Source organism: Polyergus mexicanus, unplaced genomic scaffold, assembly GCF_030449975.1.
Source record: "Polyergus mexicanus isolate NDT 795.1 unplaced genomic scaffold, iyPolMexi1.0 SCAF_3, whole genome shotgun sequence".
Lineage (NCBI taxonomy): Eukaryota > Metazoa > Arthropoda > Insecta > Hymenoptera > Formicidae > Polyergus > Polyergus mexicanus.
Window position 1 is genome coordinate 8222830 of NW_027223323.1, and position 14589 is coordinate 8237418.

At 32.2% G+C, this 14589-nt stretch overlaps 5 protein-coding genes across 6 annotated transcripts in view; 2 read left to right on the top strand and 3 right to left on the bottom strand.

The window, feature by feature from the left end:
- The first annotated feature begins 129 nt into the window (after positions 1-129).
- LOC138931719 (uncharacterized) lies at positions 130-3929 on the top strand. Its single transcript, XM_070292756.1, has one exon. It carries the CDS (start codon positions 135-137, stop codon positions 687-689), a length of 555 nt encoding a protein of 184 aa, XP_070148857.1. The 5' UTR covers positions 130-134; the 3' UTR covers positions 690-3929.
- Positions 3930-4060: 131 nt separating this feature from the next.
- On the bottom strand, positions 4061-5629 carry LOC138931720 (transmembrane inner ear expressed protein). Its single transcript, XM_070292758.1, has 2 exons — positions 4661-5629; positions 4061-4411 (listed from the first exon to the last, which is right to left on the bottom strand). The coding sequence occupies exons 1-2, from the start codon at positions 5010-5012 to the stop codon at positions 4233-4235; spliced, it is 531 nt and encodes a 176-aa protein (XP_070148859.1). The 5' UTR covers positions 5013-5629; the 3' UTR covers positions 4061-4232.
- A 146-nt stretch (positions 5630-5775) lies between these two features.
- Arpc2 (Actin-related protein 2/3 complex, subunit 2) lies at positions 5776-8916 on the bottom strand. The gene is made up of 8 exons (XM_070292752.1): positions 8835-8916; positions 8467-8704; positions 7966-8059; positions 7778-7877; positions 7484-7685; positions 7172-7392; positions 6647-6848; positions 5776-6325 (listed from the first exon to the last, which is right to left on the bottom strand). The coding sequence occupies exons 2-8, from the start codon at positions 8538-8540 to the stop codon at positions 6298-6300; spliced, it is 921 nt and encodes a 306-aa protein (XP_070148853.1). The 5' UTR covers positions 8541-8704; positions 8835-8916; the 3' UTR covers positions 5776-6297.
- A 744-nt stretch (positions 8917-9660) lies between these two features.
- Positions 9661-14589, top strand: part of LOC138931710 (acetylcholinesterase) — a 41159-nt gene continuing 36230 nt past the window's right edge. Inside the window, exons 1-2 of one of the 2 annotated variants that reach the window (XM_070292736.1) lie at positions 9661-9858; positions 10630-10699. The gene's annotated coding sequence lies outside the window, so the exon portion shown is untranslated. Of the gene's footprint in view, positions 9859-10629; positions 10700-11809; positions 11978-14589 lie in introns of those variants that run through there. The other variant, XM_070292737.1, reaches the window with a different exon arrangement.
- On the bottom strand, positions 11768-14513 carry LOC138944917 (uncharacterized). The gene is made up of 5 exons (XM_070315988.1): positions 14443-14513; positions 12991-13138; positions 12453-12641; positions 12091-12199; positions 11768-11968 (listed from the first exon to the last, which is right to left on the bottom strand). Exons 1-5 carry the CDS (start codon positions 14510-14512, stop codon positions 11768-11770), a joined length of 717 nt encoding a protein of 238 aa, XP_070172089.1. The 5' UTR covers position 14513.

The window sequence follows — 14589 nt, forward strand, 5'->3', positions numbered from 1 at the left end:
CAATCTCCGTTCCTCTCTGCCTCGCTCCTCGTGATCCTCGTGACTGCGACAGCGCGGCAACGACGACCCCGAAGAGCGAAGACAAAGAATATTCCCCTCCTTTGCAGACTTCTCCGGATCGTAACATTTCCGAAATGATCCCGAGAAGTGGAAATAACATAGACGCGATTCGATCGGCATCTTTACCCCAGCTAACGATAACAGCAACGACGACGACGACGACGACGATGACAATGAAGACACCGCGATCCAAGGTATATCGTAAAACGTCCCTCAGAAATTCGTCTCTCAACTGCGACATCGTTGGTGGTGGCAGCGTTCTCGAGAAGAAAGGCATCGTTCGATACGTAAGTGCCACCGCTCAGGAAAAGAAACAGAAAAGAAGGAGTCTCGCAGAGAAAGAGACGGACGTGAGGAGTGAGAACAAGTGGAATATTGAGAACATCCACATTACGTGCAATCCGCTGTCGACTCCGTATCCGTACTCTACGCCAACAACCACGACGACGACTACCACCACTACTACCACTATTTCTAGCAAGACGGCGATGGAGAGTGATGAGGAGCCGAAGAGCCGCAGCTGCGGCAGCTTCCTACCGATACTCGCCCTGATCCCACACTCGGTCATCAGTTTCCAATATCTCAGCCCGAAGATGAAGTTTTCGTGGTGGCGGAATAAGATCTCGTGAAGACACGCGTAGACGCTCACCGTCGTCGCCGCCGACGTTGCGCATCGCGACACCACTTCGACCTGTTTTATGAAGAGACATGCTTCTCTTACCTCATAGCGAGCTCTCTTTCTCTCTCTGTTTCTTTGCTTATATCTCTCTATCTCTATTTCTATATCACTTCGAGCCAGTCTTCATCAATTAGAGAAATCCCGCGGAAGGAATCATCTCGCAAATCCATCTATATTGACATTCGCGTGCATGCGTATTAGTTGTAACTTTCCGAGGATCCTACTATGTCGAAAAAAAAAATATATGCCACGGTAATCTTAACGCATTTTCGAAACACGTGGCGTCTTTAAATAGTCTTCTGACGGATTTTTATTGACGAACTGTCACGAGATTCGGTTCCGTGATTGCAAAGTATTTGAGACGTCAAAGTATATAATGTATATTAAGATCTAAAGGCTTCGGGAAATTTAAAACCTGAGATTTTTAATTTTCTACAAGAGCGCTGTACAATTTTTATAACAATCTTTTTGTAACAATCTTTCAAATCTTTAAATCTTGTGGAAGAAAAAAATATGCTGACTATGTGTTTATTACATTTTTATATAGATGTCTTTGTTGACGTGTCATATTGGATCCTCTAGTCGATCGAAGTTCCTCCATTATACGACGCGCTTTTAAGCTACAATCTTGTACACTTTTGAGAATTCGCTTCTGAAATTCCGAAATTTTATTTTATGTTGATTTATATTGAATATATAGATTTAAATATAAGATTTAAGTTATCGTATCAGCGCTCGCGTTTCTTTTCTTCTCTCTACCAGAGATATAAAAATATTCCAAAATCCTAGAATATCTATAAGTGGCGCAAAAAAATTAAGAATTTAAAGACCGTAGAACCTAAGAATCCACAGTTCCTAGAATCTAACAACTAACGATCCAAAGACCCTAGAAATCTAAGATCCTAGAATGTAAGGATTCAGAGATCTTAAAATTTAAGAAGACACTTCAACACATCGTAGAGTGTAAGGATCCAAACTATTTTGCAGAATGCGAGATTCAAAATAAAATCGAGCATTTGAAGATTCTAGAATGTAAAGATTCGAAAAAAAGGAGATATAAAATCTAAGCATTTAACGATCGAATATAATATAAATCTGATTTTTCTTTGGCAGAAATGTAAGAACATTGTTATTAATCTTTTAATTTTCGAGACATGTACTCGAAAGTATAAAAGATAGAGATTTTAAAATATGAGATTTAAAAAATTAGATTTTTTTAAGTATAGCGGAAAGACAAGGAAATTTTTTAGTATCTCGATCAATCTTCGAATTCAATTTTCTGTTAAAGCAAAGGAATCTATCAAGACACTTGAGACATCAGATTTTGTCGTTTACTTTGTGTAAGATCGTTACATGCGATCATTAATATCGCATTTTAGAGAACGCAAGGAGAGAGCAATGATCTCATCGATCTTTCTTGAATCATGTTTAGAAACAGTATTACATCGATGAACTTATCGATGTAATGCATACCATGACTGTATCGATATAGCAATTGTACGTCGCAGAATATAAGATTGATTTAACAATTATTAGTTGTTGACGAATGTCGTGATATGGAAAATAGCATCAGGTTTTCTTTTTTTTTAGCATTTTTTTGTTCCTACTTTATAATATATGTTCCGTTAATTAATATAATGATTATCCTTATTTATGAATTATGAGAAGAGATGGCGAGTCGCGCACATATTTGTTTACTCGTTCGAGAGTAATTTTAATAATAGCTCTCGCGATTGAGTTACTTTGATTGTTATGATTTATATCGGGAGCAATCTGATGTTTGTTTCACGCTGCGGTTTTTTGTTCGTCAAATCGGTGATCTTGTTTTCTTTTTTTTTTCATACGAAATCGTACACAGAAATATATTACAGTTGCTACAATGGAATTGTCAAAGTTGTCATTTAATTCGGTCTCTTGTGTATGTTTTTTTCCGATTTTAATAAATCATTTTCATAAACGCATGCCATTGTCTTTTATTTTGTCGAGTTTTCTTCTCCTGTCTTTACTCTTGTAAGAACTCATCACAATATCGCTTCAATAAGAAATCTCCTTCTTTTTCGTTCTTAATTCATCTGAGTAAATAAATATATAAATTTATGTAAAACATCATTATAATATCTTTTGGATAGTCAGATTTCTCGATTTACCTCGCACGACTGACTTGAGTTATGAGGTTAATATTAAGAAAAAAAATTCATATTTCTCGCTTTTAACATTATAATTCAATATAACGTCAATGAAGGACCAGAAATCTAAAGATTGACTTCATATTAATGTTACAATTTTCATTACATCATAATCTTTTCTATTATTTTTTGTTTTACTTTTTTTCATTGTCTTTTTTATAATATTAATTTTATACTGATAGTAATTTTCATTCTCTATTTCATATATTGTCATCGGAGCCGTTACTAGGCAACATGCAATATATGCTCCAACGTAGGGCGCAAAATTTTAATGAGTGCCAATAATTTTTGAAGTTTTCAAAAACATGTGAAAATTGATCGAAAATTGGTCTGCGATGACCGCCTTTACCAGGTTAACTGTATATAAGATTTAATTTTAATAATAAAAAAACTATTAACAACCTCAATTACAAGGATATTAAAGAAATATTCGCAAAGGCTAAGACCAGAAAACATCATTTTTACATTACTTTTATCGTTTTACAAAACGTATTATTAAGAAAAAAGATATAAAATATATTAACCCTCGACAATATTAAAATAAATACAAAAATAAAAAATATATATAAAAATTCAAAAATATAAAAAATATAAAAAATATAAAAAATATATAAAAAAACAGGAATTTTTTTTAGACTTTAGACTATTTTTTATTTGTCTTTGCAGCTTTGCATTGGGGTACACGAGCGAATTACAATGTAGGGATGTCTAACAATAAGACAGTCGTAACGGCACCGATTGTCATTAATCATTAAATCTATATTTCCACGAGTTCTATTAAATATAAATAAATAAGATCAATCGCGCGTGGTGTACGATAAGCGCGGTTAAAGAGAGAGTACAAATAATAAATCGATTTAATTGATAGCAAAATGTCAACACGATAGAAAAAGAATATTACTATAATACTCCGTGGAGTGCTTTCTGAAGCATTATTATTCGTTGCTAGATAGATCACTGTTGCATGCTAAAGTAAATGAATTTGTGTAAAATATATATCTATGAAATAAAGATTATATTTAGTCAAAATGAAAGTGTCATATAAATTTATTAGCTGCCGTTGTTTTCAACGTAAATTGACATTGCGATTCTGTTTGTTCAAAGTTTTCAAATTTTGAACCATTCAATCTTTGTTTTTTTAAGAAATAGTAATTTTAAACAAATGTTTTATGTATATTAGTTTACTTTCTTTATATTTTTTATTTTTTTCTCTCAATATCCTTAAAATTCTATGTATGATAAAGAAATTATAGAAATATACCTGTTGGGAGGAAGAGGAAGTATTTTTTATTTTTAAAAAGCCATCGTTAGATCGTGGCATTCAATTCAGTGTGCTCGCGTTGACTGAAACGCACACGCGCTCCACCGAACACAGCGTTGAATCTGGATCGAAAACCGTGCTGGATGTTCCGCTGTGTCATTTCCGCGCACTCCTTCGCCATCGTAGATTCATCAACCTCGAACTCGTTTCGGATCCTGTCCAGAGCTGCGATATGAAAAGCGAGCTTAACTTTCCATTTCAAAATGTTTTCAAGCTTCATCATAATATATAAGAGGAAGTATATTTTTCTTTCTCTTCCTTTCTTTTTCTTTTTCATGTTTAGATTACACTTGGATTAAAATTTAAATATTTATTCTATATGTCTTCCTCTTTCTTTTCTCTTAATTAATTAAATCTCATACCGAGTCTTCGTATAATTATTTTCAATCTTCGTAATGGAAATCATGTTGTTACCTTTTTGCAGATCCATTTCGTCCATTTCTGTGTTGCTGATTTTCGAAAGCTCGTTCCTGAAACTCTTGGTGATTTTTTTGCGAATGTAATCTGCCTCGATCTCCTGCTTCGTTCTGGGCACGCGAAAGCGAATGCAACAGCACAATCCTACGATGATGCTCAGCAAAACGGAGAGAATAATGCCGGCGAACTGCCAGACACGAAATCCCGGAAACGCCTCGTTCTCCAGCCATTGTGGCACTGCATCTTCCACATAATCCTCTACTTTTGTAGAAGCTTCGTTCGACAAGCAGGGAGACACGGATGAGGTGCCCGAGAACGGTAAGGTGTTGGGTAACGTTGTCTCTTCCATTGTGCTATATAACAAGCGTTTCCAAATCCAAGTTTCAAAGATAATAAGTTCGAATCTAAATGTTCCCTCTAATATATCCGAAATTTCGTATTCTAAAAATACGATTTAAAAATTTCGTATTTGAAAAATACGACTTAAAAATCTGTAATTTTATTTAATTATATGAAAAAAAAACATTAATTATTTTGTCGACTGGATTGTCAAGCACGCGTCGACGCATATTCACTCTCAACAAGACAACCTCTGACTGAGGAAAAAATTCATAGCAGTGTCAGAAGGCTAAGGGTGTGTCTGCTTAATTGAACGATATGTTCTGACACTCCCTATTTTACGCCGCTTACTGATTATAGATCAATACTTATAGATGTAAAAGTACGTTGTGTAGATTGTTAATGTCGTTTTATTATCCTTCACAATAATCGAATGTATAGTCATTAAGTAGATGATAAAAGTAGTATCGAAAAAAAATTATCGCGCTATTATTATTTTAACAATAATTTTGTTCGTTCGACGAATGAGCTGGAACGTGCAAAATGTGAAAAGTAAAATTGTTAATTGCCATTCTTTTCTTACTGATTTTTTTAGTTTAATAACTTCTGACGACTTAAATAATGTTATCCCAAAATTTTACGATGAGTAAATCACAGATTCAACAGATTGAAAATTTAAACATATTTTTTTTGTCTTTTTAAAGATATCTCACGATTTCATTTTAAAGAATCTCACTGTAACACTAATCTGCATTCAATGTATTCGTTCACAAAGTGCCAAATGTAGTTGAGAATGTAACATATAATAAATTGTTTCATGTAATAACCAGCTTAATATATAATGGAATCCAAACTTCTTGAAGTTTCAGTGGTATTGTATTCCAATCCTAGATCACACTGTAAAAATCGACAAAACGTTTTGCATAACGAGCAATATTCGTAATAGCATTAACTGTCAATCCACAGTACACAGATGTAACAATAGCATCTTTGAATATTCTTTCTGAGTAATTGAGGCGTCGTCGGCTTAAGTAAGCCGACGCGAAACTGTGATTTCCTTCCTTACTCACTTAACGCGACGCTATGTCTTTCCTAAATATAGGGCACTGTTCGTGGTACAGATTAAAACTCAAAGGTCCAAAGCACTTAACTCGCCGATACCGCGCGAATCAAGGAATGCCTTCGCGGGAAACCTTGTTTTTGCAGGACCTTTTCCAACCGCACTCTAACTGCACACTCTAATCCATCGTTCTCTTCCCTTAAGAAGTATCAGCACTTTCGCTCCTCCGGTACACTCATTCTTTCCTGATGAATGTTCGTCCTCTGTAAGGAATTATAAGTTTAATGTTAAGTTTTTACATATCATGATGAATCTTGATAATGTAAAGATTATAAAGTAAGTTGGAACAAGCATAACATAAAGTAATACATATATTTTTATTTTAGAATGTTATGGACTTTTATTAAATATTTTAAAATATTTTTATATAATATAATGTAAAAGAGATATAACAATATAAAAGATTCTAAATCATTTATAATCATATGTAATTATGTAATTAAATAAACATGGTACAATCACATAATTGTCAGATTTATGTCAATTTATTTCTACTTTATAATGTCAAATATTTGATTACTTACGTGATAGTCTTCTTTTCAGTATTCTTGGACTGAGATCTCGCTCTATTCAACACCTTAAGGAAATCTGTCGTCTTAGTACGCATTCTCGAATGAATATAAACCTTACTGCACTTAATATGATAATGCAGGTAATTCCTAAACATGTGTATCAGGTCGATGGTATTGTCGCGTGCTTCTCGATTGGTGTGACGTGGAAACAACACTGCAAAGTAAAATTTTACGGAAATTGTCATGCATGCATATCAATCCTAAAATATCAAGGTAGCAAAAAGTTAGCAACAAAAATAATTAAAATTTAAGGATCTAATAATTATTTAAAAAAGATTAATCCCTCACATATAAAAAATCTTTCATTATTTAATTTTTAAAATTCTTGACATTCAAATCTATAAATTTCAAACTTTAACAGTAAGTTCTATATATTATTTTTTTATTTTTTTTTATAAAATAAAGAAGAATCGCGTGCTACGATCAAATTGATGCAACTTAGTGAACGGTTGAAAAAGTAAATCAATCTTTCTTTACCGAACGTGATGTAGCCAATGCAATCTCCGACCGCTGCCTCGGAATCTTGTAGCTCCAACGGTGGCTCGCGATGGTTGAATAAAACTTGCGGAGCAGTGTGGCTTGCTCGCCTGCCTTCTTTCAATTCTTGAAGAAACAATTTGCCAATGACCATGTCATCCTCATCCTTGAATATTGTGCTAAATACTACTGTGACCCTATCGCTTTTGGCCTCTACATACCTTGATAAGAGTTAATAAAAGTTAATAATGATAATAATAATAATAATAAGGATCATGTGTAAATTTCTTCAAGTTAATTAAAATTTCTTACATCGTTTCTTCGTCTCGATAATGGATGACAGCTCTCTTCTGTACTGGCCTGCCTGGAGAATCGCAATATTCTTCCTGAAAATCAAAGTACTTCTCAAAGACACTGGCAAAGCAATGTCTCTTCAATAGAGCGACTTTCCTCACTAATGTCTCCCAGTCTTCTGGTAACTTCTCTAAATCTATGAGCACCGATACGTTGTAACCTGTAGAAATGATAGATGGACTCAAATAATTAATCGCTAATTCTCTTATTCTTAAGTGAAAAAGTTTGTATAAAAATTCGCAGATATCTAACCGCTCTCTGGTGCAATGAGATGGGACCCGTACTCTCGTTTGAGCAACTCATCCGCATCATATTCTTGCAACTGTTTATAAAATTTGAGCAGAATACTTATCTGCAAAGAAACATATCCATAATATGAAAGAATCGACGAGTTAATACAAAAATACTACAAAAGATAATAGCAGAGACTACTTGCTTACTCTAAGCTTCGATTTGTCCCCGCTGAGATTTGAAATGTGAAACAATACTCCATCAAAGTCGGCTATGACAACATCTGTCGACTCCTGCTTGTGTCTGCAAACAAAACACACATTGTCAAAAGAAGGTAATCGCAAGGATATTGATTTGATAAAACTTCAAAAAATTCCAACAGATAAAAATTATTGGAAGCTCAGAAAGATAGGATTTGAAGCTAAAATTCTGAGGGGAGATTTGAAGGAAATAAGTGGAGTAAAACGCGAAATGACGTGATTAGGAAAACGAAAATAATACGACTCAAAGGAGAAAACGATCTAAATTTAGATAAATTATTCAAACATAACGACTTCCCAAGAAGAGATAAATAACGGCGGCAAAACTGCGACGGACACCGCCCCGGCGCCACATTTTCCGGAACGAGGTTATGCGGAGATAAGACGGGCCCTTAAGGATCTTTAACGGGGGCGAGAAAAAAAAAGATCGCGCGCACGCGAGGTCCTCACCCTGACAAGGCATTCTTGATTTTGTTCGTCAACGTTTCCTCGAGTATCCTGTTGTGTATCTCCAGCAGGATCATGATTGCTACGCCTGGCAGGAAGAGTCGCGTCCGATACGTTGCGATAACGATAATCCGGAGCACCGTGGTCAGATCGCGACAGATTTCTCATCCGCACTGACTAATGCCCGCCCGATCGCTCGCCCTCTGTCGATAAATGAGACCGACAATTGTCGCTTGACCTGCTGTCGATAAAACAGATTCTGATTTTCCGAAAATAAAAATTCTGTTATGTGTATATTATCGGAAAAAAATCCGAACGTATAATTCTCAATAAAATATTTTCCCTCTTTCTCTCGATATTTATTCACTTACGAGATTACAAAAATACATTGGCAAAAGGCGAAGAAGCGCGAAGGATTTACTGTAACACACACTTCACGTCACTTATTCCGAGCGACTGCGTGCAGTCCGATTCCGCGAAATTCCTTGTGTGTATAAAAATAATTTTATCACTAATCACTAACAATATCCGTTTGCCTAAAATCGATTAATCGGCGTGTGTACGGGAGTCTCTCTCAAATTTTAATTCGATAATTAAAATGATATAAAACGAGAAAATATCTTGAAGTATGCAAGGTAAGACAGGAGTGTGAGAGAGAGAGAGAGAGAGGGGATATACGAGCGAGCCCACTTGCCCTCCTATATACACATTCCTCAAAACATATTGTTTCATTTATTACCGTCTCGACTGTCGCGAGGATCGGATGTATTATCGAGAGTACCGAATTTAATACGCGTGTAATAGTAGAATAATAATACTGTCTCGATTATTAAGTGATATAGATCGAACTCGTTGCGATTCTCTCGTTATGCAAGAAGCACGCGATTTATAATATTATCGATGACGGCAATTCAATAATTGTCTGAATATATAACGTGTTTATTTCGATAAGTGAATAAATTATTCGATGATATTTTATATATATATATAATATTTAATATATGTCACATATATATATTTATATTCGATGTCATATGTTAAAATAAAAGTGCGTTCTGTCATTCGTCGCTACGAAAGTTTTGTTCGATTGACGAAATATTTCTTTGCTTTAATTAGTTCAAACTTCTCTCGGATTCGAAACTCATTAGCGTCTAATGAAGAAGCGCGCCCAACGTTTAGTCGAAAATTACCGCTTAGAGTGAATCACGTGTCAAAGTTGGCACCAGTGAGCGAAGAGCCATATTTAATTCGCCTGACACAAGGAATTTCGGAATCGGACCGTGGCGTTTTAACGTAATATTTTAACGCTCTTCCTCCATAACGTAATTGCCTGCGATTATTTTGTGACATCGGTGACGCGCTTGTGCTGGAGATCTTCCGGATAGATCGAGCATCGTAAGTATATATCGAAAGAACGAATCGATTAATCGGAAAGAACAGTGATTAACAACCTGTAATTATATTACTGTCATTAATTATATCATCGTATGATATTTACAGTCATAAGAATAACCGCTTGTCTCATCACGTCCGACTCGCTATTTCACGTTAATTGGGACTAAATATTGTCTGTAATTAAGGGCGTAGTATCTGCCGATCGATCGTTATTATGTAATAAATATTATATCACTTGAATACTGTATATCGGATCTCGAGGATGTTCGATAATTCCATCATATGTGATTTCGAATATTCGCGCGACGATAGTTCGAAGCATTTTGTGTATCGAATTATTGTAGTAAAATTTATTGACATATTCAATTTTCGAGAATAAATATTGCCAGCAGGTAAGCGTGCAATATTGGAAGTATCGAGAAAAATATCAGGCGTCATTGTGTGTATTACGCATAAATATACTATTTTAATATCGATAGTGTCACAATTTCATCACGTGAACTCCGTACGATTGTAGTTCAAAGCATTAAATGATATAATATCGGGAATACCGAGGAGAAATGAGACGATATGTATATTAATTTAATAAAAATATTAATATTAAATATAGAATATTAAATATATATATATATATATTTTTTTTTTTTCACTCAAAATATATGTATATAATTAATTGTAAATTTAATTTTCTCTAAATTATAATGTATAGAAAATATTTGGCAAAATCTCTAATTTAGTATGATATTAATAACGTTTTAATTTAATGTTTAGGAATACGAGCAACTGCAGGAATGCAACTGCAATCTACTGGCAATACAACAGCGATGCTACGACAGTACTGGTAAGCAAATTTATTGTTTATATTTATTGTTTGGTAAATATTATCGTATATTATTGTTTAATTTGGCAAATTATATTGCTTCTTTATTAATTATCATCGCAAGAAGTTTGATGAACGCAGGTAATATGTGAAAATTAACATTAAAAACACATATTGGCAATGATTTCTATTTTTTTATAATAAGGCAAACGATGGTGTTATGGGAGCTTCTCAAATCCTCGCAGTAATTGAAATCATGTGAAGCAGGAAAATATCTTAAAATATACGTAAAACACTGTATACAAGGTAGGAGAGAGGGGATACACAAGCGAGCTATGCTGTTTACAAACATATTATAAACAAAACGCGACCTCGCTCGCTACCCCCATTTCTTAAGACATTGTCTCGCTTGTTAATGTCGTTTCGACTATCGCGTGAATCAGATCTTTATACGCGAACGCGTCCTTCTATCGACGCAATCTATCATGTTATCGAGATTATCAAGTTTAATACGCGTAATACGTGTACATCGTCTAAAACTCATTCTTTAATATACACAGTGAATAAAAAAATTTATGCATATACGTTTTTCTAGAATAATTTTGTATAGAATAAATATATTATAGATAATACGAAGTATATAGGTATACTTTTTTTTTTTTTTAATATTTGGCTCGATACAAATTCTCGGAATATTACAAAAATTAATTAAATCTTAAACTTGTAATAAAAATTAATCTTTTGCATTTTATATGTAACAATAAAAAAATTCATACAGGAGAGGTTAATACTATTATATAAATTGAAGTGTGAATATATTTAAAAAAATATATTAAATCTATAATTATATATAAAGCTTTATTAACTCTGAAATATTTAATGAAGGAAAGTTTAAATTTAGTAATCTGATTTGTTTGAAATTACATTTGTATACAGTATTAGTGACTTAATAATGCCAACAATGGACAAATTATTTTTATTTCGAAGCGATCGAATTTATTTTTTAAAACTAATTTTATATATACTTAATTCATTTAATTTTTTAAATTTAAACATGAATGCAATATCGACACGATGAGAAGACTGACGCTATCGACCAAACACTCCTAATAGTTCCAATAATTCTCCAATCGTCTTAGTGGAGAGAAAAGCGTCAATTTTTTCTATCGTAAGAAAGGTAAGTCTATCCATAAGTGTAACATCTTCGAGCAACTCAGGTGCCGTATCGGATATCACGGCACTCAGTACATTGGACACCTCGTCATCGTTGAACAGACCTGTCACGTGAAACTGCGAATAGTGAGTAAAATTAATTAAAAATAAGAAAAAAATGGAAAAATGAAAGATAAAAGCATTAATTTATAATTATCTAATAAATTGTTGAATTTTATGGAACACCCGGTTATACTTACATCTAGCTCTCTCAGAGAAAGCTTTAATTTCATATTTCTCACTTTGAAATGTTCTCCGTTCAGTGTGAAACTAATTTCCGTCTCCAAATTGAAATCCTTCGCGGATAGGCTGAAAATAGAACACATAAAATATACGCATATTCTTAGCCTCAAGTTTTTACTTTGTTTATTTTTGAATCAAAGAATTGACAGAAAGCCCTATTATGATACCAAATGTAAAAATTTATTATGTAAAAAAACGGAGATATATAACAATAAAATAAGATAAATTAAAAATATATCTGAGAAAATGTATACTTAAAGTGAATTGGCCAAAATTACATACGTTCGATTCTCGAGAGAAAAAAAGGACGAATACTCACTTTATCTCACCGTTTCCGTAAATTTCGTAAGAATCGGCATAGCCTTTCATGACGTAATCGGTACTCGCGGTTATCAACGGCCAGGAAAGATTCATGTTAAACTTTATACCATTTATTTGAAAATCACCGTCTATGATTTTGTACTCGGATAAACCACTCATATTGACGTTTGTCAAAAGCGCTTCCAAGCTGAGGATTGAAAAGTTCATAAATTATTATAATTAAGGTATTTTGCTCTATTACTTTAACGTGATTTTATAGACTGTTTTATAGTAATTAGAAAAAAATATATCATAAACAAAGAATGGTACTTTTATTAGCAGGAGGATAAATGAGAATCGTAAATTCTAGGCTGATAAAATGGACAAGACAGACGATGACGATCTCTCTCTCTCTCTCTCTCTCTCTCTCTCTCTCTCTCTCTCTCTCTCTCTCTCTCTTTCTACGAGATCGTTGCGATACATTATACAAATATGATTTTGTTTTTTCACATCGAATGTAAATATCATTTAATTGAAAATATTAAAATAGCACGCACTTTATTATTTCCTCGTTTAATTCGATCGGTATCCGTTCCGCGGTGAATGGATCGAAGACCGGAATTCCGAGTGACTCGTTTCCAGTCTTTAATACGATCTTCAATTTTTCGAGAAACTTCTCAAATATGGTACGTTTTGCGTACACATCTACGAATAAAAAATAAAAATTTCGAGTTAGCAAAAAGAAATGTTATTTTCAAAAATACAATTTCTTAATTATTAATAATTTTTAATTATTCTTTTTTTTCTTTTAATTATATGTTTTTAATAATTAACATTATAATTAATAAAATATAATAATAATGATTAATAATAAATAATTTTATATTAATCATTATTAATTATAATTATATAATTATATATAAATAAAAATTTATTAAATATATTATATATATATATATATATATTATAAATAATTAAAAATAATGAATATTTTTATAAACTTTCAATTTTTACCTAAAATCTTTCAATTTTTACCTAAAATCTTTCAATTTTTACCTAAAATCTTTCAATTTTTACCTAAAATCTTTCAATTTTCATCTAAATATTTCAATTTTCGTCTAAATCTTTTAATTTTTATATAAATTCTTCAATTTTTACTAATTCTAATTTAATTTTATTAATATTTAATTTTTTATTATTTATTTATATAAATTAATATTTTAATAAAGAACAATATAATAAATTATTCATTTTTATTATACATAAAAATATATATTTTTATAAATTTTATTTTTTAAATTAACAAATCAACTAATTCTACACTCCTCGTAGATTAATTCTTAAAGCTTTTGACAAAACATTTATTATTTACACTATTAAAAAAATTTATCTAAATTCAATTAAATTAACAAATCAACTAATTCTACACTCCTCGTAGATTAATTCTTAAAGCTTTTGACAAAACATTTATTATTTACACTATTAAAAAAATTTATCTAAATTCAATTAAATTAACAAATCAACTAATTCTACACTCCTCGTAGATTAATTCTTAAAGCTTTTGACAAAACATTTATTATTTACACTATTAAAAAAATTTATCTAAATTCAATTAAATTAACAAATCAACTAATTCTATTTTACGAAGGCACAACATATTACGTGAGATAATGAAATATCTGTAGAATCGTGGAAGTTGATATTATCATGGTAAATAATAGGCTGCATAAAAGTAAACTATTTATAAGTAGATTATTAAAAAACGTTGTATCTCTTTAATACGTATTTGTCAAAAAGATATATTTGAAAAAAAAAAACAATTAAAAAATAAAATTAAAGTGAGCTTAAAAGTTATATAAATTAAAGACGATAGAAAAGAGAATAAACAAAGAAAAATAAATGTAAAGGAAAGTGATGTATCTTTAGAAAAATATTCAATATATTTTTAGGGAAAAATACTATGAACAAAAAAGAGAGGAGCGAGAAAAGAAATATTGATATTTACTTACGATAACCGTTCGTTTCAATTGCCCTAGCAAGGCAACAGATCAGGATAAGCCCAAATGCCATATGGTTCATTTTTCTGCACAAAATAGAATACACGGTCGAAAAAGAAAACAGTCTCTCTCTTTCGAGATATCTTATTCTTAGAGATA